The sequence below is a fragment of the Haemorhous mexicanus genome, chromosome 1 (genome assembly GCF_027477595.1).
Source record: "Haemorhous mexicanus isolate bHaeMex1 chromosome 1, bHaeMex1.pri, whole genome shotgun sequence".
NCBI classification, from domain to species: domain Eukaryota; kingdom Metazoa; phylum Chordata; class Aves; order Passeriformes; family Fringillidae; genus Haemorhous; species Haemorhous mexicanus.
Window position 1 is genome coordinate 17,220,776 of NC_082341.1, and position 24,953 is coordinate 17,245,728.

The window sequence follows — 24,953 nt, forward strand, 5'->3', positions numbered from 1 at the left end:
GCACTGCCAGCCAGGACTGATTTTTCTGTGAGTATCTTTTGACTATCAGATGGAGGTGGAGGTGTCTGAGGAGCAACTGGATGTGGCACTCAGTGCTCTGGTCTGGTTAACAAGGTGGGGATTGCTCACAGGCTGGACTTGGTGATCTTGGAGGTCTTTTCCAACCTACTGGATTCTGTGCTTCCATGTGATTGCTCCTTATAGCTAATAAAATAAAGATCAAAAAAATTGGATCTACATGAAATTTCCTATAATGCAATGAGGAACAATTAACAATTCCTATATGTTTGGGTTTTTTGGTTTTTTTTTGGTTTTTTTCTTGAAAAAAGAAAGAACTTTTTTCAGCCCTTCTGAACTAAACTATTGGGGAAGAACTGTTCATTATATATACCACTGACATGGATCTTGTCCACCCACACCCTTGCCATGACTCTGTGTCTCAGGGCACAGCTGCCCAATGCATAGCTGAACATTTCTGCCCTTTTTGCCTGGTCCTGTCCCCTCACCAAAGTCAATGTAACATCAATTCAAGACACAAACAGCCCAAGTCAAGCCTGGAGTGCCTCTAACAGGGCTGCTAGATGTTTCATTGTGCCTTGTCCTATCTCAGCAGTTCTTTGGGTTTACATGTTTCCTGCAGTGAATAAAACCAATTTTTCCTCCTCAAAAGATGACAAAAGATTCTAGACACAGTAAGGTAGATGGACAAGAAGTAATCTGTGCTTTGTGAAAAGCAGTAGCAGTTTCAGCACTGTCACAAATGAGATGGAAGCAAACACTGTGCTGCAGAAGTTAAAGCTGAAAATGAGGAAGGTGTAAAAAAAGAAAGGAAAAACAGAAATAAAATGTAGTAACAAAAAAATAAAAAGGATAAAAAGGAAGGAGAAAAGAACCAAGCAAAGTAGGTGGAAAGTAGGAATAGGGACACAAACTAACATGAAGTAAAATAAAATAAAACAAAAGGCTTAAATATTTCAGCTATTTCCACTCCACCATATTTTTTTCCTACCTCTTCTCTCTTCTATCCCAGTCTTATTTTTCTGTCTGATTGGCCCATCTGTTTTTGAAATGTTCTCCTGAGGGTAACTCCTCATCAGCTTCAGTTCTCCTAAGGACACTTTGCCACGCAAGGGGTGCCTCAGCAGCTGTGACATTGCCAGCTGAGACCTTCCTGCAGAGTGAGAATGGCACCACAGACTGCTGAGAGCCAGGGCAGGGACTGCCTTGTCCCAAAACAAATCATCCTGCACTCCAGTCAGAAGTCAGCACATGAACACAGAAAGCACAGTGCATGCTGAGCACTGAGCAGAACAAAAGACTGATTTTGCTCCTGTTCTATAATAGAGTAAATTAGGAACACTGCAGTCGCATCAGGGATGTTGCAGTAACTTGGTGAGAGTGTAACTGGACCTCTTGGCACCAAAACCTGGCCATCAGCCTTGGTCATAAGCCTCATCCCAGAAAGGGATCACTGAAGTCAGTGACAACCTTCATATGTGCCAATATCTGCATGTGCAGGTTCTGTTGAAGAAACAAAACCAAAGGGCCGGTGCAAAAAATGAAAATTCCTGTTGAACTGGAAACTCCTCTTGGAAATTTTTATGTGATCATGGCAGTGTTAGAGACAGCAAAGTCCCATATTCAGGCAAAAGAGCCATTTCTGTTGCAAGCAGGGCAGGTTCCACATCCAAACAGCGAGAGCTGGGAATTTCTGCAGTATATGGTTGATAAAGGGCAAACTTCAGGGCTGAACAAAGCACCGTTGTTCTGCTAAAGACTTTTCAATGCAAACCTGATTACCCCATAAGGCAGAGAACAGAAGTGCTTTAGAGAAGGCTGTTACAGGAATGTTAAAATATAAGTAATCATCAGTTAGTCTATTCTATCTGTACTAATATTGCTACCTAAAAATGAGCCATTAGGAGAAAGTGCATAACCACATACTCAAGTACTTACAGATTAATACAACCTGTGTACATGAAATGTGGTTTTTTCTAAAATCAATTTCCAACCTCAAAAGACACCCTGGAAGTATGGTAATAACTTTGTTCCCTTCTAGTACCCAAGGTCCTCACTAACACATGCAGAAAAAACAAAAAGATTTTACATATTTTGGCACCGTCAGTTCTGAAGAACGAACGCAGACTTGGGAGGGAAATGCCCTCCTACCTGGCTTCTTAATCAGTAAGAGAACAGCCTGAATTCCAGCTGTGCCCCTGTCCCACACACTCTTTGGGAACCTGCAACATGTGCAGCCTTCCTGGGAGCAGCAACACCATGCTGCTTTAAGACAAGAAAGCAACTGATTTGCAGAATCTTTCCTACACAGGATACTGTTTATTGTGGCCGCATTTCTCCTCACAGAGAAAAGCAAGGCACAACTTCCCAAGGATTTTCTGGGTTTCACATTCTCTGAACCTCAGAGAAAGAAAAAACAATTCTTGCCCCATTTATTGCTCCTGTATTTTGGAATAAGTGGAATGCATTGTGGAAGATTGTTTACCTGAAGGGAATTGGTAACTGCATTCTGGTGAGAGTGTTTTGATTCACTGCCCAATTGAATCCACGTGTGTGTGTGTGTTGGGACTGTCAGCTGACAGCCACAAGGTGCTGTGCAGTTGGTGTGCAGTTGAGTGCTTGGCAGATTCATTGTAATATAGTGTAAAATAGTATAGAATAATAGAGTATAATAAAGTAATAATTAACCTTCTGATATCAGTGGAGTCAGATGCATCATTCTCCCTTTCGTTGGGGATGCCTTGTTTTACTATAGTTTATGTCACATTGCAGGTTCCCACAGAGCCAGCCAGTAAACTGGTGGAGTGTTCAACATCTCTGCAAAGCTGTTCTATACAGTTATCTTTCAGACTCAAAAAAAAATTAATCTGGGCTGAAAGCAGAACCTTTTCCCCACCCAAAACCTGGACTCTTCAGACACAATGTGAACCTGTAGTTATCCATATTTTGCTGTGGTGCAAAATCCCAGCATCACTGAGAAATGCTCCCATTTCAAGACACAATACAATCCAATTTTTCAATTGAGCAAAGTGCAAAGCCGGTCTTTTTTTTCCATCTATCTCCTTTCTGGTATCTTGAGACCTGCAAATATTTTCTGCCTCTTTATTTTCTTCCACTAGGAATACTTTCTAAATGATTAACATTTCTATTCAGTTTCATCTCTTTCATCATCAGATTTCACCAACCTAGCTCCACAAAGAGATCTCCAGGTCAGACAGTTTCTGTCAAAATTGCTTGCAGAATTTGTATCTAGAATTCCTATGTTAACATCACTTTAACCACCAAATACATACTTCAGCCATTTTAGCCATGTCATTTTTTTCCTCTTTTCTTTTTACAGAATGCAGCTGTGTGACAGGGCCAAGTTTCCTTTGAACCACAGGCTTTTCTCATTACTTCTGTCATTTCCAGTCTCACTGTTCACTTTTTGAAATCATCTACACAACTTGGCAGAGGGAGCTGCCTGTGGATGAATTTAAAAAGTGCTTCATTACAGTTTTGAAACTCAGGTTACCTCACAACAACAAAGGCTCAAATCAAACTGGTATTTACAAACTTCTTTTAGACAAATTTCACTTTATTAGGAGCTAAACAGCCATTTTAAGGTTCTTCATTCTATAGCAGATGGAGAAAAGATGGAGGTATTGTGTTTTCCATCTAAAGACAAATTACTCTCCAGAGGAGCCAAGCTCTTGATGCTGACAACAGTTGAAACCTAGGTCACTAATACATACCAAGCATATATATTTTGCACAACTGATACGAAATAAAGTTAATCTCATCCCTAATGATCAATGCTGTTTTGATCTCCAGCCACATTTTTTGTGTGTGTTCTATGGCATTTGGTATGAAGACTTCTTTATATGCTCTCTCAAGGAATTAAATCCTAACTCCACCAGAATTCATTGCACTTCAAGAAGAACCAAGCATCCTCCTTACCCTAGCAACATATTCACACAGCCCAGAGAAACAGCACTATCACAAGGCTGCCCTCTGCAACACTTTACCATATGAAAAGACATGGGAAACACTCAGCAGAAAACCTGTTGAACAAACTGTGCTATTTATTCTACAAATATGCATAGGAGACCTTATATCCCATATATATATATATATGTGTGTGTGTGTGCGTATGTATGTATGTATGTATGTAAATTAAATTATGTATTAGTATTATGATTATTACTAGAGGTATTTCTCTTGGGAAACAGAAACAGCTGTTTTCACACAAGGCAGGAGATAATAGACACAGTCCTGGACCAAGTTCAGTGAAAGTCGCTCACTGCCATTCCCAGGATATCTCACACAAACTGATCTCACAGTGAGAGCTGATGACATGAACCTCTGGCTAAAAAACAGTGCAAAGAAGCTAGGCATGAGATGAACCTGAAAGCAGGAGGCAGAAAAGGATGCCTGTTACACCTCCAAGCAGCAGCTTTTCACCTGTCACTGCAGCCTGAGCTCTACCAACACAACTGCAACAACTTCAGCACAAAATCCATGAGACAGAGTTTTGGTCACATGATGACAGTAACAGACATCAGCTTTGGGCACGCAGTTTGTCTGTCTTCCCTAACATCAACCAAGTTGTGTTTCTCCTGTTGTGGGCAATTCAGTCTGAGAACCATACAATGTGTGTCCTGGGCATGTTATCTATACATCCAGCCAAACAGACTCCCAGGCTTGAACCATCTCTATTACCTCATCAGCATGTATTAGACTTTGGATGCTCCTTTGAATTCTCCTTTGCAAATGAAGTAAAATGAAAACAATTAAAGCCTGCAAAAAGCCAGAGGCTAGGGCATTCTAATTTCCTCTGGCTAAACAGAAAATGAGTAGATTAATTTCCAGAATACTTGTGCATGGGCACAGATGCCAGAAATCACTATTAGCCCTTAGCAAGGCTTCTTTTCATGTTTTTTAATTTATTTACAAATCAAATATTCTTCAAGTGGGTATGTTTTACAGGATCCTCAAGAGTATTGTGAATGACAAACCAAAGGGCTAGAACTCCTTCAGTGATTATATAATCTGAGACTTGCCAACCACTGGGATTTTACTGTATAACCCTGACGAGGATAAAAAGCAGCCCTGCATTATTAATGCTAGCTCTGTGTTCTTTTTTTTTAACTCAAGCAAAGGCACTTACTCTGAAAGCTGTTCACTGAGAAGATGTTGGGATGATAGAATCCAGCCTTGCAAATACATTTGTAGGCTCCAAGCACAAATCCAAGGCCTTTAATTGGCATGCACTGTGAGAAAGGAAAAAAAAGAAAAGTCATGCAGATGATCCCACAACTGTATACTCAGATGTACATTCAAGCATAAAAACATTACAAGATACTCTGCACAGACTTCTAAGAACAAATAGGCACTCCTTCCAGACTGACAGTATTTCCTCAGCAGCTTTTCCCATAGTCATATATCACTCCAGCTTTTTTGCCTTGCTGTTCATCTCCAACAAACAGCAAAGACAGCAATAATCAAGACTGACCCACTCATAAACTGATTAAGTGACAAACTTAACTCTTGCACATTTGATCTAGGCAGGACATTAGACATTAGACAGGGTTTTTTCTGAAGGGTTTCCAGCACATTTCTCCAGCACAGCAGGTGGGTTTCAGACAGCTGGAGCTCACACTATAAGAGGAAGAACATGAACACCTGCAGCCAAGCCCCAGTTTTCTGCTGGCAGCACATGCTGGTGCCTCCAGAACAACAGCAAAGTGGAACTAGCCCAGCTAAGAAAAAGACATCTACTTGTTAGAGAAAATGGCTGCAGACATAAATCTGACCAGGCTGAAAGAGAAAAAAAATCAATGGAAACAGGAGCCCCATGCTTTTAAAATATCTTGTAATTTTCTGAGGTAGCAATATGGGAATGAAGTTTTGTTTAAACTCAGCTTCACTCTTGCTTGGTTTTGACATCAGGTCAGCCACAGAAAATTTATTATTATGACAGAACATCTACTGTCAGACAATTTCTGCACACCAAATGGACTTTGCCTAGTAGAGAGGGAATGAACAGTCCAGCAACATAAAGGCAGAAACACTTGTAAAATGATGATTCCCAGTACAGTTTATTTCACTTCATCACATGAAAGTAGACTAGATGCCTTTCCCATGAGTCTAGGTGTACCTATAGTGTAGGTGTACCATGAATATGAGCTAGACACTAGCAGTTCCTCAGTGACCAACTGAATGATTTATCTAAAACAGCCTCTGTCTTCTCACCTCCCTATTTTTCACTTGTTTGTGACTGTCTGTGACTTCAGGATATGCTTCAATATCTAACTGCCTGTGACTGGGAGAAAGATGCAGAAGGCAGGGCTCGGTAAAAAATGCCTGAGTATAAAAAATCAAATGTACACCAAGAGAGGACAGTCTGCACTGCAGACACTCTAGAAAAACTCAGGAAAAAAAAAAAGCTAAGAGTTTCTTGTTATCGCAAATTTCAGCTTTGTAACATAATTCTGCCTGATGCTAGGGAAGCCACTTTGCTTTTCTTTGCCTCAGTTCCCCAGATGGTACCATCTCTTCTTGCACCCTTTGCCAATCTGATGGCAGTGCTATTGGAAACAATTAGCAAGTAGGAAACTGGTATCCAAGAACACTGAAAATTCATTCAGCCTTTGTACAAGCATGAAAGAAGAAAAAACAAAGGAAAGAGAAGGTCCAAAACTTTTTTTTTTCCTACATTATCTTCACCCTGAAAAAATGTGACAAGGTTGAAGGACAGGACAAATTGAAGTGAAATGAGTGTGTGTGCAAGTCTGATGACAGCCAAACCTCTTTAACCAAGGACAGAAAGGTAGTTAAAGAAGTAAAAAGACTTTTTCAGGTAAAAATTCTCTTCTGCGTTCTGGCTCCTTGCTTTGTAAGATGAAGGTACATGCTGCTGTAGAGACTGCGTTCTCTTTTTGAAGAAAAGGAAGAAAAGAAGTAGCTCCCACTGTATTATGTGAATGCTGCAGCACCCCAAGTACTGTATTCATAATTCTTTGCCACTGAACAAATTTATGGAATCACAGAATCCCTCATATCAACTATGCTGCAGGCTCATGAATCTGTTCTGCATTAAAATCAATGTTTTACTGATGAATCTTTCACAAACATGTAATATCCATACCAAATAAAAACCCTGCAACTTTTATTTTATTGTCTCTGACCAGTCTAGAACTTGAAAATGGAAAAAATACTTTAAATGCTGTTATCTTTCATTGGTCTAGGACATTATCCTTTTTTCCAGAATTTGGTAGCTGTAATACAGCCTAAAAACCATTAGTCAAATTGTTTCTTGTAGTCCACATGATCCCAGGCAAAGGTGTAATAGGGATCAGAATATCATGTTGACAGGTGGGATGGAGAGAAGGAGAGAAAGAAGCCTAGATCCCTCTAGATGCAATTTCAAACTCTGAAATTCCACAGTGCTCAACATTGCATGGAAACAGAATTATTTACAGCCTGACTCTTTAAAAGAAATTGCAGCACCTAGGCAGGAAAAAACACTAAATAAGATAAGGCCAAAAAAGGGAAAAATACTTCCTCTGGAAGGAAAAAACTTCCCTTTTTTTTCAAAAGATTTAACAGACTATATTTCATTAACCAATGGTGGCAAATGCTATGGTGAAAAAGGTAATAAATAAACTCTTTTCTGCTGTACAAAAGGAGTTTAGCAAACCAAGTCCAAATTTGTTTGTTATATTTATTTACTGAAAAAGGCTTTTTCTGGCTGTCCGTAGGTGAATCTACATGACACATAGCAGGCACAAGCAAGCAGCTTTTGTCCTTGCCCTGACAAGTGGCACCTGGTTCCAGTGGCCCCAGTGGCAGACTCTGAGCCCAAGCCTGGCAAAGCTGTACCAGCCCAGCCCACAGAACTGGCCATGGGCTTCAGACCCAGGAACCCAGGGAGCACAGGAACCTAGTGAGGCACAACAGGCTCTGTAGACACAGCCAGTAAAATATTCATCTGCTGCTAAGTTACTTAAGATTTGATCCATATAGAACTTAGCATTGAAGAAAAGCAGATGTGTGAAAAATACCTGCTTCCACATAAGCAAAAAAAAAAGGAAGCATAAACTGACCTGGTTTCAAATTTCATTATAAATGTGAAAGCACAGCTCTAGGAATAAACCCACCATATCTTGAATATTTTTGCCTCATCAGTAATCATCAGCTTTTAAAAATTCATACTTTAATCAATTTATAAAAGCATCTACCTCAGGTTGGATCAGAAGATCCATTTAGGCTTGTATCACACTTCCTATCTGCCAGCAGCCAGTGTTGGGGCAAACAGTGAAAGATGCAGGTGGCTACTGAGGGATGCTTCACCAATATGCCCTTCAGGACACCCCACTCCTAAATGGAATTTGTATCACTTTAACTTCCAGTTCTTATAGATGGCTTAGTTACAATTAAGATCAGCTTCATCACCATGTTTGCTAAAGAGAGAGTAATAGGTGTCTGTAGAATTCACAGAGTGCATATATTCCACTTGTCTGTTCCCTGGTATTATATTTTCAGCTTTACAATATTAGTATAATGTAATGACTCCAAAGCTTTTTATAGTAAGCTTTAAATCATATGTTCAGCTCAAAAAAACTTAGATATTCTATGAATATTTATCTTGAGAATATTTATAAACAAATAGCTCCTGAATCAACACAGGATTCTAACACATATAAACACAACATCTAAACCAGTTTTTAAAAAGTCTGTATTGTCTTAATTTTATGCTGCTTGTTGTAAAGGACGAAGTTGGTAAAATCTAATGCAATAAAGATTATCTCTGTTGGGAAGAAAAGAAACCCTTCAAATAGCCTGTGCAATTGCTTTGGAAGTCTGAGCCAAATTTTCTGGCACAAGAGAGACAAAGCCCTTCAACAGATGTGATTAGCCAGAAACCAAGTGAGGAAGTATTCAGCAGACACACAAAGCAGGTGAGACATCCAGAAGGGGAGAACAAGGCAAAAGCAAACAAGAGAAAGCATGTGGCATCATGTCCCACAGGTAATTTAGAAACTCAGATAAAGGACTAAACAAATTCATACAGTGGCATTCTAGAGCAGAGGGGCAAACCAGTAATTTTACAATATAAGGAAAAAAAAAAAAATACAGCCAGCCTTGAGTTGGGTACTCCAAGTTTTTCAAAGAGCAGCTTTCAAAATCTGTATTTCCACATGCATACAGCAATGAGAATGTCTCCCTTTTCTAAAGTCAACTCCTTGTTCAAAGGATGTAGTAAGAGCAATGTCATGATAGGTAAAGCTTAACAAAGATAATACAAGTAAGCCCATGTTCCTTTGCCCTGGTTAGGGGCAGCACGAAAGGGATTTCTAGAAAATGCAATGTATAGAGTAATTTTGTACCTGGCACACAATAGCAGCTGGAGCAGGTTGGTGTCCTGCAAAACCCCAGGAAGATTTTTCTGATACTGTTTACCAGCCAAATGTAGCACATTCACTCTTTCAAAAAAAATGAAAATAAATTAAAAAAAAAAAAAAAACCAAAACCACCAAAACAAGTAAACTCCCCTACAGCAACAAGAAATAGAAAATTAAAAAAAAAAAAATTAAAGAAGATAAAAGCCAAAGTCTCTTTGCCTAAGACAGTGACAGCTCTGTCATTGAAAAGGCTTTACCCATTGTCTTTTCTCACTTCATTTACCCTTCAAGACCAGAGTGCTGTGTTACAGTGTGTTTGCAGCCTCAAAAGTGAGCAGTGAGCACATTCACATGTCCAAGAACCTTGAGCATCACCTGGAAGGCCCTGCTTGCCTCCAGACAGCTTGGGAGGCAGCCAGCTTGCCAACCACACTACTCATCAACTTTTCTACTCAAACACTACATTTTGGCTCAAAGAGACAGGACAGGGTTGGCCACTCTATACTTTTACTGCAGGGTTACTTAGGCCCCTGTAGTTCTTCTCCTCCTTTCTGAACGCATTGGTGGAGTTAATTACTTTCTATATTCAAGTTAAAAATGTGTTTTCCAGCAACAGGAGACTTAGAATGACATTGAGTTGTTTAAATCTGAGTCAGTCAAAGCACTGCAACAGCTGATCTGATTCACTTCAGAGCAAAGGTAGTTGTCAGGACAATATTTGCTTTTATAGTTTGATGCTTTGCTAAAAATTCTTCAGTGCTTTTTAATTTGATTTTTCATTATTCTGCTTTTGTTAGGAAGAGAATAAATAGAGATGGACAGGAGCCACAGCTCATTCACACAAATAATGATAGGTGGCACATGACTACTGACAAACCATGAGCAGAAAAGTTGATGTCATTCACTAAATGTAAGGGACTGTAGAGTCTTTAATAACTAATTAATCTCTTTTGAAAGGTGACTCAGTTGGGTGATCAGGCTTGTGTTTGAGGACACACAGGATTGACTCCCTGCTGGTTCTCCTGGTCTTCACTTCAACCATGATGATGTTATCAGCCCACTGGTAGACAAACACTACAAATATGCAAGTGCTAGCAAAAAAATAATGGTGGAAGAGGAGCATTTTGCAAAGAAATGAAGAGAGGAGATCAGAAATATGTACAAATCATACTACCTGCTTGGAAGATGGTGAAAGAGGAGTAAGTTTACCTGAGCAGTGTTTGAAAGCAGGTTACATGGGGGTCATGGTGAGGCTAAGGAGCAGAAAACTCATCAACAGCTGTTGTTGGGCACGTGGAGAACCCAAGGTCAGCTTACAAACTAAGCTTCCCACAGTCAGGATCCTTTACAGACAGCTCAAAGTACAACATTTACAGCAACTTTCAGAGGATGGGTAGATTGGAAACTCATAGGTTCTCAGCAATGATATTTTTTAAGACAGATTTTTCAATACTGTTGAAAATATCTGTGCAATCTAAAATCAGACTACTTCAAAAATAAAAATCTTTTTATTTGATAGTCTGGAATTAATATTGATAAACTGAATTTTATTTTGGAACACATTAAACTTTGCTTCTGGTTAACATACTAAACAATAAAATTACAATGTCTCCTCTCCTAGAAAACTGCACTGCAATTACAGGGGAACCTGTTAACAGATACCAAAGGGACTGAGAATTTTATAGCCATTAAATAATGCAATGTAATTAATTCAAAGGCACTTTCTTGGGGCCAGATATCCTTGGCTTTGAAGATGAGTTAAGACATTTTTCACCATTAGCACAGGTTAAACTTCATTTAGAGCAAAGTTCAGTTCACTTCCTCAGGGTCTTAATTAAGAGAGAATTCTCTTCACACTGTCTCTGCAACCCTTCCTTCCTATCACTAGGGTAATTCCAGGCTCTACACATGGGCAATACTGGAAATACCTAACATTATCTGCAGTTCCAGAAGCTGTCAAGTAATATGCCAAAATACACAGAGGTCCTTTACCTCTGGATGTCTGGTTCTGCCAGCTACTTCTGCATTCATCTGGAGCTTGGCAGCAACTGTTGCAAAGTTTGCCTGGAAGATGAGCCACACAGTGAGAGGGAATTAAGAAAGCTTGCCAAAATCTGCAAGAATGTGAGTCATTTCCGAAATCATTTTGGGGCGGGGAGAAAAGCTGTATCTATTCCTGATCCCTACAAAAGATGCAGTGTTTTAAGAAATGCAGAAACCCCTAACTTTGTATTCCTTACCAATGTAAATTTTTTAATCAAATTTTCCGTTGGCCCATCTCTGCCAATAAATGCAATTAGTGGCCCTATGACAAAGCAAACTAGTTCCATTCTGAAATCCATTTTTCACATTTATAACTTAATTAAAAATATTTATTTACAGTACTAAAAACAGACTTTCATATTTTCTTCCAAAGGCCAATAGGAAATACTAGAATAGCCAATCCAACCCAGTAACTCTTCAAGACAATTGTGGTACTTAAGCACAGAAAACTTATTTGGAATAGGAGAGAGTAACAGGGGGTGGGGGTGCACAGGAATTGCACAGCTCATCCCACAGAAGGGCACAGCCAAACATCCAGGAGACTGCACTGTTCTTTGGAAGGAGTCTGACTGTTGAAGTGCTTCCAGCATGGACAGCCTGCTGGCCCTGCTAGCAGGAAAGGGAAAAAATTTCCTATGGTTCATCCAAGAGCTAACAAATAGCTGCTACAATCAGTAGGTAATTTAGACACATAATTCAAGGAGGGGAATAAAATGGTGGAAAACAGTGCATGATATCTTAATAATTTAACATGGACAACATTGCTAAACCAACATTTTCTAGCCAGCAGATGTATCTGTCATTTCTATTGCATTTCCTAGCAACTATTCATGTAATTACTTCTTTATTCCTAAAATATGATTTTTAGGCTGATTCCACACACTAGCAAGACACACATACCACATTGAAAAGACCTGCAACACTTTGTGTCTGTTTTCACAGTCACTTTCTGGACTTACTGCCTCGTTCCAGACAGTCCAGCAGGAGTCAGAAACTGCTAAGTTCCCACAAGCTTCATGAAAATAACATTCTGCTAGAGAAGAGATACCTTCTGAGTGTCCCTGCTGAGGGGGAGACTACATGATGAGGACATACCTTTTATTATACACTAGAGAATGCTCTTTGAACACTCCACAGTCACAAGGAAAGCTTTAGCTGGCACTGGTGCCATCTGAGACATCAGTGAACAGCACAAAAACCTCATAGAAAAACTCCAGAAGTGTGGCCTGGACGAGTGGACAGTGAGATGGATTGAGAACTGGCTGAATGGCAGATCCCAGAGGTGATAATCAGTGGCACAGGGTGTAGCTGGAGGCCTGTCACTACTGGGGCCCCCCAGGGCTCAATACCAGGCTCAGTATTGTTTAACTTATTCATCAATGGCTTGAACGAAGGGGCAGAGCCTCCTCAGCAAGTTCACTGTCAACACAAAGCTGGCAGGAGTGGCTGATACCCCAGAGGGCTGTGCAGCCCCTCAGAGGGACCTCAACAGGTTGGAGAGATGGACAGAGAAGAACTGCCTGAAATTCAACAAGGGCAGGTCCTCAAGAACCATCTGGACACAATCCTGTGCAACGTGCTCTAGAATAATCTGGCTGAGCAGGGAGTTTGGACCAGATAATTCACTGTGGTCCCTTCCAACCTGACCCATTCTGTGATATGTGATAAGAAAATATATTGGGAAACCAGGCTATAATAATCTGATGTTCCTGTTCCCCGGTATTCAGCCCATCTTTAGGACTCAGCCTACTTTTCCAGAGGCTTGGACTACTTAAGACTGCCTGGAGTCTTAAGTTGAGTCCAGCTGGGCAAAGTTGAGTAAGTTATGTTCCTAGTTACAAAATTAATTGTTACTGAAATTCTGCTTGAGGATTTTGTGTGAAACCTGGTTGAGAATACAGCTATATAAAGGCTCCAATTTTAATATATTTGGTCAAATTTTCCCATTTATAGTGGTGTCACACTAGACAGAAATTGAAGAAAAAGACCTACCTCACTAGTACTGGAATGAAGACACAGCATCTTCTACTACAAAACAGAGTCTGATATAATTAATTGCATGAGTCTTTCTGTCTTCTGCTGGTCATTGGTAAAACTAAACTCTCTGCTATGTTCTGTCCATCAGCAGCATGCATTTTAAAAGCACATTTCTTTAATTTGAGACAACAGCCAAATCCTGCATCAGAGTGCTTGCTCTGTCCACAACTTGATCAATAGCCTCTCATTAATTTTGCTTCATTCTGAGCTGTAGCCTCTACAGTTTGACAATGTGTCAACTCAACAGGAAAGTTAATCTTACTTACAAGATACTATCAGAATATGGGGTTTTCTACTTGTCAAGCTTATTTCCATGTTCAGGCACAGGTCTCCCATCAGGGGCTGGAATTTCCCTCAGAATTAAAGTTCAGAGCACAGTTTCTGGGTTCAACCATGATCTGAATTAAAAATTAAATTACATATTATTCTTGATTGCTTTCAATCCCACAGTGAGAAGAAGCACCATATTGTTGCTGTCAGAAAAAGATCCTCTCCAAATCCCACTGCTTGACAGCAACACCTTCACACTGATCTCCACAGCCTGGAGCTGCACTCTCACTCTTGATGAGGCACAAGGCCCACAGAGGTGCTGCATGTCCCACTAGCACCATGAAAACAGAGCACCCACTATTTGCCAGCTATTTGATAGCTCATTCCACCTCTGCTTCAGCACTAGGCAAGTACAAGAGTTTTTAAAAATGCTTTGGGAAAGACAGTTAAACTTTTGGGCAACAAATCAGAAACAAAATGTTATAACAACCTAATATGAAACAGCAACACACTTGATAAATTAATATCTGTCTAGTTGCTTACTGCTTCTCATCTAGGACACCTCAGAGATCAGCCAGGAAAATGAAATCCTGCTCTTTGCTCTGAATACTTGCTTTTTTCCTGCAACCTTCTTCAGATTTGATGAAAAATGTCCTAATTTTGAGTAGTAACTGTTCCATAGGCAAGTCCCCACTTCTAGGTCTAAAGATAGCTAGAGGGTTGGTGATCAAGGCCCATATATGAAGCCATCATATTTTAGACAGACACCTTGAAATTATTTCCTCTATTCTTCTGCTTCACTTATTTCAAATCTAGATTGTTACTTTTTTCCAAAGCCAATGTAGCCTTGATGACTCATATCTCACTCCTCCAATGCCTTCTGGAGCTGAGAGGTTTGGCCATGGATGTAAATTCCTTAGAAGTTTCATTCTAAATGGCTGCTTTTGATATTTAATGATGCTTCATTACTATTCCCATCATTATTTTTCCTTCATGTTTGCACTTATTCCAACAAGGCTATTCCTGTGGCCTGGTGATTAAAAGACACTTCTCCCTGTTCTGCTCGACTGCCATTTCCTGCCCAAGCTGAACTCCTCCTTCACAAAGGCTACAACCTTCCTCCATCACACATTAGGGAAGCCACAGACTAAGAAGCTGTTCTCTGAAGGTCACAGTGTCACATGAGCTTTGACACAGCCCTGCAAGGAGCATTCAGACTAAGAACAAGTGGTTGTGTCCAGATATCAACAGGAATGGAAATACTCCCCTGTCCTGTCTGCAACAGGGATTTCCTGTGCCACAGAGTCCTCTCACACCACAGGAATCCTAAGATGATGTCTGCTGGAGTACACCACCCACAGCTCAACTGGTCCAGAGCCCTGCAGCAGCTTTGGGACACTCTTAGGGCAGGGAATCCATGGAACAGTCCAGACTCCTAAGTGTGCCAAGGTGGCTTAAAATCTTGGTAGCAGCTCTCCTCTGTTTTGAGATCTTTAAGCAGGACAGCTTTCCTCTTGTATAAATATGAAGTACAGATTCCTGCATTGCAAGAGCTCCAAACAGGACAGCTTTCTTCTTGTATGAATCTATTGTATAACTAATCTTCACCACAGAAGTGCAGCCACATTTAATCAGTCTTCTGAGATGTATAACACTACACATTCCAAAGTGATGGTTAAGTTCAAATGTAGGCTGGAAGGATGAAATATATTGTTTTTTCAATTTCTTCAGCATGCTGCTTTCCCTTGGTTCAGCAAGGCCCTGTTTTTGAGCCAAGGTCCCAAACCTTGGGACAGGTTGCCCAATTCCAAAATGAGTTCCCTTGTAACCCAAACAGCAGATGGCCACACCACAGAGATATACAATGATGTTCCTGCTTGCAGCACAAAGCTAAAGCAAAGCATCTTACAGTCTCTGGAACCAGAAACTCTGGAAATTTGTATTCCTTCTCCTGACAGGGTAACTACTGATAACACTATTTGAAACACACAGGACTGCAAATTTGGAAGCCCTTTTCCTAAAAATCATTAAGAATGCCAAAACATTCAGCAAGTTTACTTGCACAGTAATTATTTCTTCCTCAAGCGCTGGCAATTAGAGTGGTAGAAGAGTAACACTAAAACTCAGGAATCAAAGTAGCCTTCAGGCAGTACAGTACCTATCACTCACCAATTCTATTTAATGAACTTGCATGAAAAAAGGGCTTAATGAATAACAAGTAACATGGTACATCATCTAAAGAGAAAGCAAGCTGGAGTTTTCCCTCTATTATTCAGCAGCTGCCAGGAGCTGATTCACAAAGCATGATGGACTGGATTTTCTTCTGACATCATTAAGACTAAAAGTGAAATTGTTTTCCATTATTAATTATAGAAATGTCCCTCTTGTTTTCAGAGCTCTCAGAAATGGTGAAACAGCATCTGTTAGCAGTACATTGCAGACATATAAACTTCAGCAGACAATAGGATGCTTGGAAGAGTTTGCCTCAGACTGAACAAAATGTCAAGTTTACTTTCCATGTGACAGAGCAAATCCATTTTTATTGGAAGCCACTACAGAAATAGCACCAAAGACCTGCCAGCCTTAATGTGACACAGGCGTGTGCACACAGGCGTCCTCCCTAGCTCTCTTTCATTACTTTTTAACTCTCATTTTGAAATAACTTGAAGATGTGGCAACAGTTACCACTCCTATCCACTAGCAAAATCCTGGGGACCAGTGAAGCTACAGCTGGGACAAATCAAAGTAGAACCAAGTCCTTTCCCACAACCATAGATTTTAGTTGGCAACATGAAGATGTTGTAAAGTTCACAATGAAAGAAGAAACAACTTACAGGTTAAGACAGAAAATTTCTGGTTAGTAACTTCATCAACCTGCACTTTAAAGGCATCAGATTTTGTTTCACACTTATAAATAAATACTGCTCAATGTTTCCTGGGTTTACAATTCCAGAACAATATTATAGCACAGAGGCTTGTAAAATCACCTTACTACTATGTTTCCTGTTACTGCTTTCTCCTCTCTCTCCTTTTTTCTCTCATTCTGCAAAATGCAACACATCACAAAGGGCATGGGACCTGTGACCCAACTCCCCAGAAAAGCCTCCCCTCTCATCCCTAGACTCTCCATTGCCTCACTCCAACAGACTCCTTTTTCAAACACTTAAGAAGCAAGACACAAGTCCAGGAACCAGCCCATTTAGTCTGAAGAGCCTTTCCAGTTCAAATACATTGACCAGTATTTTTGCCAGTCTTCTAAAAGTGCAAATAGGACACAAACTGTGTCTTCCAGATTTCTATCCTGAGACTTGAAAAATTCCATCTCAACCATTCTCTTTATTAAAAGAAACAAACACAAACAAACACAAACCACCAGGTAAATTGTTTTAACATGGTTCTGTATGGTAAGCAAATTATAAACCAGTAAAGTTTGTAGACAAGAGTTTCTATTGAATTTTCTTGAGTCTGAGCAAACTCTCAAAATGTATTGTCATTGTTTCGCTGATTCCGGGAAGCTTCTGAATTCTAGAAACTAATGTTGTAATTCTATAATACAGTGAATACAATCCCATAATATGCTAACTATATCCAAAAGTTCAATCTTAGTTATCTTATCATAGGATGGCATTCACTGTATTATAGAATTACAAAACTGCATGAATGGACCACAGCAGAAGCTTATGGTGAAATCCTACTCTCTCTCTCACGTCAACCTTTCAAGTGAGTCAGCTGCAGAATATGTAATGAAAACCCTGAAACCCAGAGGCAAGGTTTTGAAAGCTCAAAAAATTGAGAAACATCAGAGGAAAAAGCAAAGCATTCTCTATTGGCAGCCCTGCAGAGCCTGCAAGCTCACAGGTCAAGTTCGGAGGTTCTTGGCTGGTTCAAAATGTTCAGAAGTTCACAGGCATGGTCAGTCCAGGACAAATGCTTCCACAGACTGTCAGTGTCACCTAGCTACTAACAGTCCTTACTTATCTCTCAACAGGAAAATGTTTCCTTCACTTATTTACTTATTTCTTATTTACCTATTTACTTATTTCTTATTTACTTATTTCTTTCTCACTTGTCTTGTAGATAATACATCTTTTCCTTATCTAGGGGCTTCTCTGGGGTGAGGAACTTTCTTTCTTGATCCCCCTTTCAAATTCTCAAGACATCTCAAGATTGATTCCACTTTCAAATTCTCAAGACATCTCAAAACTAGGGATTTCATACAGCCTTATACCATAAAAAAATGTTTTGGTGAAGTAATTATATATACCAGGTTGTTTAGTCAGCATCATATCCATAGGGAAATATAGAAAAAAAAAGAAAAAATTAAGGTTTCTTGCTCTAAAAGCTCACTTCTGATGTAAATATTTTTAAAGTATTCCTGTGACATACAGAAAGCCACTTGACAAGCTACATTGTACTTGGGTTTTCCCATCTTTTGAGACTGTTATGCTGCTTATAATTACTCTGACTTGTAAAAAAAACCCCAAATTGTTAATGTTGGTAGTGATGCTGGTACTGACAGAGCAAGTTACAGACATTACAATTAATTCTATTCAAACTAAAGCAAATTTGGGAAATGTGTTGGGATGCACTCAATATTTGGCTACTTTTTAATTTACAATCCATCATTTTTATAGGCTTGAGGTAGAGCGATTAGTTTTGATGAAGTTCCCTGTGTAAGGACCAAATAGAAAGAAGGGAGTGGGGAATTAAACACCCCCACCTACAGAACACATGCCTCCAGCAGCAGCCAGGGGAGTGCCAGCACCCCTTATTCTGCCTCCAGCTGTCACAGGTGAGGCAAGAGAAGGGTGGGCCTGGATGTATTGCACCCATCAGACTTTTTCTCTTACAGTTTCCACAGCGACAAGACAGGTGATTTAACACAGAAACTACCTTCACCTGCACTTTGTAGCACTTTATAAAATTTTACTCAGGTATCCTTACAAAATATTAATACTCTTAAAACTGTCTTTCTCTCCAGAAATACACCACAGGCTCCTCAGTCACATTCCCTAACTAATTCCTATTATAAAACTCCAAAATAAATACACAGAGAGTGAAAAAACCTCATCTTGTACTAATCTCTTATCAACGAAAGTAAATTCTACTGTTAATTTACAATAATAAATATGAATTATATAAATCCACATGATTACCAACATATAAAGTTAATATAAAAAAGGACCCCATCCAGTATCTTCCTCATACTTCTTGTAATCTCTAAATCTTCCCAACAAAGCCTTTTATCCTATGCTGCTGAACACCAAACTAGAACTGAGGAAACACATCTGAAAGGCAAACCAGCTTTCAGTGGCATATCAAAAGCAGCTGAAAATACACAGCAGTTCATTGAAAAGGACAATTCTTCAGGAAATGATTAGTGGCTATTTTCAGAATCACAACAATATGCATAGGGCTGCACAGAACAAAAGACATATACAGTCTTTGTCACACGAGTTTTATTGTAACATACACTTGAAAGACAAAATGAGAAGGATCCAATTCTATTCTCATTTGCCCTTATTTTAAATAAACCAAAATTCCAGTGACTCCAGTGCTTCCAGTCACCTCACTGAAATTACTGGATAATGAGGATTGAATCAAACCCACTTTGTCTCCTTCTGCTTTTATACTTTCATTTATATTCAATTTCTTTAATATTAATTCATTTGTTGAGACTATTAAGAAGTTATAAAACCTAAGGAATGAAGATCACCTCAGCATTAAGTACCACCTTTGACAGCAGCTTCCAGCAGATTCTAGAAGGATGAGAAAGGGCAGCCCTGCTGCTATTGCCAATCAGCAAATGACACTCATTAAGCCACATGAGTTCTCAGGTCTCCACCAAATTCCAGCTCTATCAATGAATACTTTCCTAAAACTTTTGAATGCCAAAATCTTCCTTTTCAATCCACAGCTTGAGCAAGCCCCTCTCCTTGGTGTAAACTGCAAACTCATCTTGAGGTGACAACCAATTGCCAAGTTTTGTGAAAACAGCTGGATTTCAGTGTTAGCAGGTGGGAAAAAAATCCCTGAGCTATTCTTGAGCTCAAAAAAATGGATTGTGGGATCTTTGAGGGATGAAGAGAGTTATACAATTCTGTGAGTGCTTTCCATGAAAACCAGAGACCCTTTGTAATATTTATTTACAGCATCACTTGAGATTACAGTAAAAGCTGGCTCAGAATACAATCACAGAATAGTTAAGGTTGGAAGGGGCCACTGGGAGTCTCTGGTCCAACCAGAGATTCTCTGGTCCTGCTTAAGCAGGTTCCCCTAGAGCACCTTAACTGGGGCTGTGACCAGATGGTCCCTGAGCATCTCCAGTGGGGTAGACTGCACACCCTGTCCAGGCAGCCTGTTCCAGTGCATGGCCATCACACAGCAAAGAAGTTATTCTCATATTCAGGTGTGTCACAGTGAGGGAGGCTCGGTGATAGCTCAATATGAGAATCAGCAAACTTCATTTATTGATTAGAGTATCAGACATTTAAACACAACACGTAATAAGCTCATGCATATTTTGTAAGCTAAGCAATCTATTAGTTATTCTTACTTCTTTATTCTTTACAACTTGCATCTCTTTTTTCTCATGCTCTGCTCTCAGCTACATCATCTTGCCATCAAACTACAGCTATACTCAAGGCCACTGCAGCCTTGCAAGTGCAGAGACTCAGATTAGTTGAGTTTAGTACTTTTCCAATTCTCAGCTATCCAGAGCATGTCTACGTAGCTTTTGTCATGTAACTATCATCCCTCTACACAGGTGGACCTTTCTGCACATCAGTTTCTGGTTGTTGCCTTTTGTGCTCTGCCTGACTCCTGTTTTATTAGACAACCAAAATAGCTATTAGGTTGCAAAATCCTCTGTCTGAAAAAAGCAGTTTCACTGTCATAACTGACAGCCCAGACTCTTTCCTGTCAGCAAATTAGCTGTTTTTTACACAGCAGTAACACTCACCTGAGCTGTGAGAATTTCCCATTTCAGTCATCACCCAGATCTCTCTACAGACAGCATCCTCACCTTTCACTGTGTAAATCCACTGTGCTTTTCATGCCCTAACTAATTTTTCATGAGAGCTGCCTGCTGGACTGGAAATGGAAATGCCATCTGCCCCAAAGCACAGGTTGGGTTCGCCCTCTCCCCTTCCTGTCTGCAGCCCATTTGCTGCCTTGGGAGGTTTCCCTACATTCACAACCTGAAATTGTGCCAGTTAAAACTTTCTCCTTCCCACTTCACATAGTCCTTTGTTACACTTTTCAATTCAGTCCAAGACATGCTTATTAATTTACACAAAAACTGGGGAAAAGTCACTAAATATTTTTAGGCAACCACCCTGGAATTCATATTCCTTACATATCTCCTTACCTGGATGTGTCAGCAGCTCCTTAGAAATGAAAATCATTGGCATATTCTTCCTATTATGATCACATTTCAGATTTCAGTCAGGATTCAATATATCCTCCTTTAAAATAACTGTTCAAAATTATATTAAACCCTTTCACAGAGGTAAGAAGCACTCTGCACTTGAAGACACCAACTTCAGGTAGATTTTCTCCTCATTTGCTCTAAGACAAGTAGGTGTCATGACTTCATATGTCTTATGGCTACAATAGAAAATCCTTCTTTGCATGGGAGAGTCTGCCACCCTCCCTATACTGATTTACTTCTTATTCTGGAATAAGCCCTTGGGTTCTCATGGCTGCTTTGCTGGTATAAGAAACTACCAAGAACAGCAAGACAAATAAAATATAGCCCTAAAAGAAGGTGCATAACAAAGCTGTTATCCTGTGAATATGTCAAGCATTTCTCAGATTTTGGAGGAATCATTTATACAAATATTTAAGCCCTCAAAGCCAAAACATTTACCAATCATTTAGACATAATCATCTTGTCACTTACACAGAGCTCAACAAACATGTCATTGGGGAAACCCCACAGTGTAATTAACATTGCATTGAATGACAACTGAAGAAAAACATTTTAAGCAGTCTCATTCAAACCCGAAAGGCAGCCTCTACTATGTCAACACTCACTTCACCAGGAAGATTGATTTTCCCCATTATTTCTCTTAATTGTACACAGGTAGCTTTCAGTTTGATTTCACTGACTATTCTAATCACAGCTTGGCTTTGAGGTTTTCTGTTTAGTAGTGCAGTCAAAAGTTTTATTCTCAGGAAAGAAAGAGATCAAGACATTGCCCAATAGCACAGTTAAGAGATCTGATGGTCAGAATGGAGTGGAAAGAGAGGAAAACTTACTGTACTTCATTTTTATTAATTTACTTTTTATTAACTTTCAATTTTTTAGGTAAAATTTTCAGAACAGTAAACAAACCAAACAAAACAGTAAATGCCGGTTCCACTCCAATAATCATTACATTTTTCTAAATGTACTGTCCAGTGTTCTGAAGGACTGTAGCCCCACCCCCAAAGCTCTTACTTTTCTCTCAGTGTTGCTAAATTTCATATACCAAAGCAAATTGCAGTTATGTTTACCTAGGTTACAATACATTTCCTCTGCAATGACTGCAGAGATGCAAGCAGAGCTATCTGTCAATGTACCATTTAAAATACAGACACAACTGTTCTCTAAGCAGCACAGCTCTAAGCTCTGAGATGCAGCAAGGTCTCACCAGCACATCTGAATTCTGCATAAAGTACTATTAGTGTCTGATGAAATATTAATTACAAGAATGCAGCTGAACAGCATTTAACTGGGGAAAGGCCATCAGCAAATCGCAATTTTTCTGCCAAAAAATACCTAGCACAGCACTGTGTTACTTTCTGCCCTATTTCATGTGGATCACAAGGAAGTGGTAAGTGGTCTGGAAGCATCAGTCCCACCCAGTGGCAAAGGCTGTGGTCCATGGTCCTCCCCAGTTTAACCAGACCAGAATCCTGCCTAGAAAGCATGCCTGGGAGATGTGAATATTATTTATTTCAACAAGAGCAAGAGGAAAACATTCAGGTCCAAACAGAAGTTAAGCCTGTTCATGGGAAGCCAACAGCACAGACGTTCCTGACCTCCCCTGTGCTCCCTATCCCCTCCTGCCTGACAGAGAGTTTGGGAGCCTGTCCTCACACCCAGCTGCCTGTTTGGGGTCCCTGCTGACCTGCAGCCATCCTTCCTCAGGAGGAAAGAACCATCTCCCCAGCTATCCACACACATTTCCTGCAGTCATCCTAATCAGCAGGTCAAACTGAAGACCCTTCCCACACCTCCTGTCATGCTCAGCTGCTTCATGCCCTGCCCCATGGATGCACCAGATCTGCCTGCAAGTGCTGATGGCAGCAATGCAGCTGTGACACCAACTTTTCCCTAACAAACCTATGTCATGTGAGGGATGTGTCACAAATACTTGAATTCTATCAACTGAGGAGAGCAGAACCAGGGCCTCCACTGAAAAATGGGGGCCATTCCTATTTTGCTAACTTACAGCCCATGAGATATGGGCTGAAGGAAAGCTCTAGCACTACCTTAAGTCAGGGCTGAGCAAATACTTTTCAACTGTTATTTGCAAAATATGAATTGTCTGGGTCAGATTTGAATTATTTAACTGTCTGAATCCACTCCAGAGAAAAAATACTGCTGAGGAGAGGGAGAGCTTAAATTTTGTATGATTAAAACACCGATTCAATAATGGCTGCAGAAGTGGTTGTTTCCAACTGGGCACTGAAAAACCAGGAGAACCTGCACCTACCACTGAACTGCAGGCATCACAGGTACAGGTCCTTCTCTTGTCTTGAAGGACCCAAACTTGTATCTCCCATCCCCAGAGACTGCTCCAACACTCAGAATTATTCTGGAAGTAGTTTGTCTCAGATTCAATAGAACAATGTAAAATAATGACCTCTGGGCATTTTAGTTCAAGTGTCTAAGTGTGCCTTAGAAAAAGCATCTCATCTCTCAAATGCACCCTTTAGCTACCAGGCAGCTAATCCATTCACACCTCCTTGGTGCTTCCATGCCTCATGGCAGCACTCTAAGTAATTTATTAAGTGACACTTAGTAGGGTATAGTTGAAGTGTCCCATTTCCTCACACCAAAAGCCCTGTTACATTTTTTATCACACGCTTCCCTCCTGAAGGTGCCCTCTCAGTTTTCATGTTTCACCAGACCCCTGAAATATTTTATAGCACTCACGAGAGCACTGGATGGCAGAGACACATGATCCCTGCCCGAGGAACTCACAGCCTGGAGAAGCAGGCAGGGACAAGGCAGCAGGACAGCAGAAGCACTCAGTGTCAGCATTTCTGAGCTCTGGGATATGCCCTTCTCAGGCTTTTGCCTGGGAATTCACTTAGTGCTGCATCCTCTCCTGCCTGCCTCCTAGAGCAGTTGCCTTTCAGAAAGAGGCATCTTCACAGTCCTGAGCAGCATCTGCAGAAATTACTCTGCTGACCTTTTTTTTTTCAATTTTTTAATTTCCTTCAGAATATTTTTCTGATTCTGATTTCCCCCTTCTTTTCAATTCTATTGTTAGATCAGTTTGATATGATTACCACTCTTGACTAATGAATGAAGGACAAATTCAAACACACTGTTCTTTCCAATAACACAGGTCACATGAATTGCTTAAGAGTTAAGAAGTCATCAAGCAGAGGTTTATGTGAGCAATTTTGCAAAGAAACTACACAATCTAAAAAGAACAGCAGCTCAGAAGGCATCTTTACATTGGCTGGAGAAGTTGGGCATCCTCCAGCAGGATGAACCAGCTCCCTACAACCCCAAACAACTTCTGTCCACTTCCCCAGGCACTTTGTCTCCAGAGAGCTGTGTCACACTTAGAGCATTTTTGTGTCATCAGAGCAGCTGCTAATGGAGAGCTGGTAAGCTCCAAGGGAAATAGAAACAAGGCAGGCAGGCTGGCAGAGCACCACCACACTAAGTGTTCCCAAGGGCTCTGTGGGAAGTGCTTCTCCCACCTGGGCTTTGTAAGAAACAGTGCTGCAAATAGCACCACATGCAGAAGCAAGAAACAACACCTGGGGACAGAATTTGAGAATGTTTTTTCAGTCCACTCATTCTTTGCTTGCAGCTGCTGTAAATCCATGTGAAATTGCTCCATGTGGTCCAACTTCTTCAGTTTCTATGCTGGCTTTTAGAGTAACAGAACCAGCTGAGTGTGTTATTTTTATTTTAGCCATTGCCTCTGCATTAAATAGTTTATGTTCAATGCTGAGGGAGAACGAACA

The 24,953-nt window shown here is 40.2% G+C and overlaps 1 protein-coding gene across 1 annotated transcript in view; it reads right to left on the minus strand.

Annotated features, from left to right (window-relative positions):
- Positions 1 to 24,953, minus strand: part of GPR158 (G protein-coupled receptor 158) — a 184,804-nt gene that overhangs the window by 98,704 nt on the left and 61,147 nt on the right. Inside the window, exon 3 of the mRNA XM_059841506.1 lies at positions 5,168 to 5,270. Coding sequence (XP_059697489.1) covers positions 5,168 to 5,270 — 103 coding nt within the window. The remainder of the gene's footprint in view (positions 1 to 5,167; positions 5,271 to 24,953) is intronic.